Raw genomic sequence first — 4,690 nt, forward strand, 5'->3', positions numbered from 1 at the left:
CCATTATCTGCGGTGAAGTCACTAAACTCAGATCTTTCTTGTTGTCTCCGGCATGCAACTGACGAGAACCAAATTCGGTTGAGCCGTCGCCTGATGTGATGCGGTCGATAGTCATGTTCTTAAAGCTGCAGCTGTGGAACTCATCCATCTCTCCAGTGATGGTAGCCACAGCAGCGCACTGAATAATTGCATTGGTAAGAAGGACGTATTACCACCATCAGCGCACTTGGAACCAAATGAGGCCTCAAGGGGAGTACAGAGGCAACTCACCACACTTTCTTGGGTAGTTTAAAGCAATAAAATGCACTCGTTATAAGGAAGAAGCGTGGAACATGAAGGATGTTACTTCTCAAAGAAGTATCACAGCACCAAAAAAGGACAAGTGGGAGTAAGTAACAACTAATCTGACAAAAGAGTTAACTCCATTTCATGGTTTCCATAGACTGAAAAACTAGTTTTTCGCATAAATACGACAAGTTTCTGAACCAAAAATAGGATCCACACAACATTCATAGGACTAACAGCAAATGATCCTCAACAGAGCAAAATTAAAGCTCCTCATGACATTCATAGAAACAGCAGGACTACCCAGAGAGGAGCAAGTTTCTTGATTGCCACCAGTAGAGTTGAAAGATAGCCTACAGCCTCCTTCCCCTCCTTCCTCCCTTCCGGCGGGTGCTGTCAGTGGGAACTGGAGTCACGTCCTCTGCAGCACAAGAACGAACATTATGGATAGGCATATGCGAAGACAATAACATGGACATATGTGCTTCCGCAAACACTATATTCAAAGAAGCATTGCGTACCAATGCGCCCAATTTTCATCCCAGAACGAGCAAGAGCCCTGAGAGCAGACTGGGCTCCAGGTCCAGGTGTCTTGGTCTTGTTGCCTCCAGTGGCACGGAGCTTAATGTGCAGTGCGGTGATACCAAGCTCCTGAAAGAACAGAAACAACTCTGATAAAACATCTCGGGAGAGCAATGCAGGACTACATCCTAGTCATGTACCAACATTCCATCATAGCATGGCAAACATCAGCCTAATGAGCAGAAGACATCTGATAATAGGAACAGCTGAAAGTGGAACCTAAATATTTCAGGAATCTTACCTTGCAACGGGTAGCAACATCCTGAGATGCAAGCATAGCAGCATAGGGTGACGATTCATCACGATCAGCCTTGACCTTCATGCCACCTGGATGGTTTAGAGGAATAACAGTGCATATTAAGTATCAGCACTAACAGTGTTAATGCAAGTAATGGCATAGGCAAAGACACATACCAGTGATCCGCACCAGGGTTTCCCTCCCAGACAAGTCAGTCACATGCTGCATAATGAGATTAACAGTCAATACACATGAGACAACAGTGTACATTGCATATGTGCTGAGAAGAAAATACTAACGATGAAGGTGTCATTGAAGGATGCAAAGATGTGAGCAACGCCAAAGACATGCTCTCCCTCACGGACAGCCGGTCCAAGGGTGACATTCTCCTCCTTGGGCTCCCTGGTCTTCCTCTTCGACGACTGCAACAACAAATCACTAGTGGCATTAGATAAACACAATCAACTAACATGAATGACAGCATTTTCAGAACATTTCTGTTCTGTGCAGCACATGGTAATCAGCCTAAATTTGATACAAAGTCATTAATGACTGAATTCCATAGGTTTCAATATTCCAGTAGAAGGTGAAAAACTGGCAGCAGAGTTACTGAATTGCAGTATATTGTGCAAATTAACTGTTTGGAGACGATCTGACACTAACAGCATAGCTAGATGCTGGGATAAATGGTGAAAACTCAACTAACAAGGATGGAGATTAACTCAGTTTTCTAAAAAAAACCAACCCATTTGCCATACGAACAAATTAACTGTATTCATCCACGCTACCCCATTCCACCAGGAGATGCCGAATGTAATTCTCTCTATCAGTGCCATACTCGACATTTACTAGCATCCACAAGGTAAATTTGAAGAGAAATACGTAATCCTACGGCAGCTTCACCCAATTTAACAGCGCCACACTACAAATCATGAGAATCTAACGAGACACACCAACTCTAAGAGAACTCGAATCACCTCTGTCCTAACATATAACCCTACCTAGCCTCAACCAATCGAGCGCCGCAGCTGCTGTGAATCTACCGAATCTGCGCCCTTTCGGAACCGACGAAAAACTGCTACGGCAAATCGCAGCCACCTAGTCAGGGGAAGGGGAACGTACCATGGTCGCGCGGAGCGGCGGTGGATCGGAGACGACGACGGCGGAGAGGGGGAGAAGTGCGCGCCTGGTTGAGATCACGAGTGCGCCGCCTCCGCCGAATGCTCAGAGGGTCGGAGGGCGAAGGGGTGCCCGCTTATATACGAGGGTGCCGCCAGCTAGGGTTTAACCCCCCGCCTCCGCTCAGCCGAAATACCGATTTTGCCCTCACGCATGTGTCACTGCAGGTGGGTCCAAGGGATTATTGGCGGCCCGGGCCGGTAGTTGGGCCGAATGAAATGGTTTCTTCGGGGCCACGTGACAGCAAAAGTTCTGAATGGGCTGGATGCTCGGCATTTTCGTCTCTGAATGGGCGGAGGGCGGGTGCTTGCTAGGTGAGTCGGCCTCCTCTAATTTCTTCGTCGATGCTCTGAGCACTCATGGACAATCCATTTGATAAACAAAGATTTATACAAACCACCCTTAAAATCATCCCAATGGGACCATATCCTTGAATTCAATTTTTCTATAATTTTTTACCCGAAACTATGAAACTCTATAAATTAACACTTCAGTGGTTTTTAAGCCACCATGTCCATGTTTGGGCAGTATTGGCCGGTGTTTAGAGCCTTCACTCCCTTTTTCTTTTCCCTATGTATATTTTTAAAAACTATCATGTACTAAAATAGCTTATTGTGTACATCTAAAAAATATTCACCGATCATTTTTGAAAAAAGAATATTCAAGTACACACAGGAATCCCCCACAAAAAAGTACACACAAGAAATGTATTTTACTAGTAAAAAACAAATGGGTGAAAGCGGAAATTGGCGCAAAAAGGGGGGAAACCAGAGAACCGAAAGAAAATGAAGGAAAACCAAAAAACAAAGAGAAAAATTGGTGAGAAACCGCTACACAAAAGTACAACGGACTAAGAGATGAACGCCCGAATTGGGCTGGGCAAGATGTTTTGGGACCAATGTGATGCAATAGGCAGGTTGTAAAATTAGGGTAGGGTGAGGTCTAAGATTCAAGTTGATTAATACTAGATTCAGATTTGCTTTGCTCATGCTGTCCTGCATAGATCTCAAAGTGGAGACAACTCCCGGCTTAGGGTGACTAGTTATACACTAGAAAATCCAGTTGAATTATATATCACAAAACTATGGACATTTTGTTTTTTTGGAGTGCCAAAAAAATTTGTTTTCACTTTAAGTCTAAAAGTTTAACAATTTAAATTGTATTTGAAATGAATTTTTGTGTAAAACTTTTTTGGTTAAGTTTTAGATCGGCTGGGAAACGTTTTTTCAACTCCTCGAATTTGACGAGTTAAGGTTTTGAGGAGGAGCTTAGGAGTTTGGTTAGAGATGGCATTAGATACCAATATTATCCGCGTTATACAATTTTTTCCCAGATTATTTAGAAAAACACGTCAACTAGGAGCCGGTGCACCATAAGCTCTGCTGTAGGAGATATTCTCCCTTGTATAAGCTCTACTATATAGGTTGATGCTCTAAATTCTGAGCCAATTTCTTATGTACTCTTTGTTATTTTTAGCTGTTTCCATTACCCCTATGAGATTTCTGAAGCTTCCTTCACTGTGAGTCCACACTCGACACAAGATTCACAAGACTCAATGTACTTAACTTTCCTAAAGGGTTGGATCAAAACAATAGAATAATGAACCTGGAAGGCCTCATCGCAACCGAAGGATAACGAAGTCAGCTAGAGCTATAATTAAGTGGTCAAGAACATTTTTAGAGACCATGGAACCTTGTTGCACTATCATAGTAAAAGGAACCGAAGACATATGCAGCGACCATGACAATTGTTGGTACCATGTATGCACTTTTTCTCCAATTCTTTGTGTGTCGTGCAATATTGCCTAGCCCAACGATCGAACCTGACAGGCTTCCTGTAGCATACCCAGACCTGTTGGTGATAGCATATTATGCTAACTTTACATATCTGAACATCACGAACATTGCCAAATCCCTGGTACCTCCCAAACCTATAACAAACTCAAACAAATCCGACTATTGTGGACATGACAAACATAACCTGAGCTACTTTTGTCACTCAAGGAGGAATCCGGTGTCTATGGCATGCACCATTGCAATTCATGTTCTTTGCCTTTTATAGTTGAAGATTTCTATGTCGATAAGTAGTTGTTTTGTTTATTTCTGCCATTACTCCCGCAACTCATATATTGTCCACTGTACGCTTGCTGACTTGATTTACCAGGTCCACATAATGAATCCATCACATCCATATCAATACAACCCCTCTTCTTTCTATAGATCCATGTCTATGTAAATTTGTAGGACATGAGCCAATGAATCAAGAATTAACATATGGTCTTACTGTAGTGTGAAATACATGCTTGGTGTGGTGCTAAGTGTTATACACGACGATGACCAAATGTTTGTTGATGCATCGGCTTGGACTCCATATAACACAGTATGGTAACGGAAGGGGCAAGCCTAG

At 43.0% G+C, this 4,690-nt stretch overlaps 1 protein-coding gene across 1 annotated transcript; it reads right to left on the reverse strand.

The window, feature by feature from the left end:
* Positions 1 to 393: 393 nt before the first annotated feature.
* Positions 394 to 2,372, reverse strand: LOC119337679 (40S ribosomal protein S14-like). Its single transcript, XM_037609836.1, has 6 exons — positions 2,228 to 2,372; positions 1,405 to 1,527; positions 1,282 to 1,327; positions 1,109 to 1,194; positions 807 to 936; positions 394 to 706 (listed from the first exon to the last, which is right to left on the reverse strand). The coding sequence occupies exons 1-6, from the start codon at positions 2,228 to 2,230 to the stop codon at positions 639 to 641; spliced, it is 456 nt and encodes a 151-aa protein (XP_037465733.1). The 5' UTR covers positions 2,231 to 2,372; the 3' UTR covers positions 394 to 638.
* Between the last annotated feature and the right edge of the window lie 2,318 nt (positions 2,373 to 4,690).

This window comes from Triticum dicoccoides, chromosome 7B, assembly GCF_002162155.2.
Source record: "Triticum dicoccoides isolate Atlit2015 ecotype Zavitan chromosome 7B, WEW_v2.0, whole genome shotgun sequence".
Taxonomy (NCBI): domain Eukaryota; kingdom Viridiplantae; phylum Streptophyta; class Magnoliopsida; order Poales; family Poaceae; genus Triticum; species Triticum dicoccoides.

Bases quoted from the DNA above. Each gene is read 5' to 3' on its own strand.
- LOC119337679 (XM_037609836.1), bottom strand. The intron at 1,195-1,281 runs GTATGTGTCTTT...TAAACCATCCAG, and splicing joins AACCCTGGTGCGGATCACTG to GTGGCATGAAGGTCAAGGCT. The intron at 937-1,108 runs GTAAGATTCCTG...CTGTTCTTTCAG, and splicing joins ATGTTGCTACCCGTTGCAAG to GAGCTTGGTATCACCGCACT.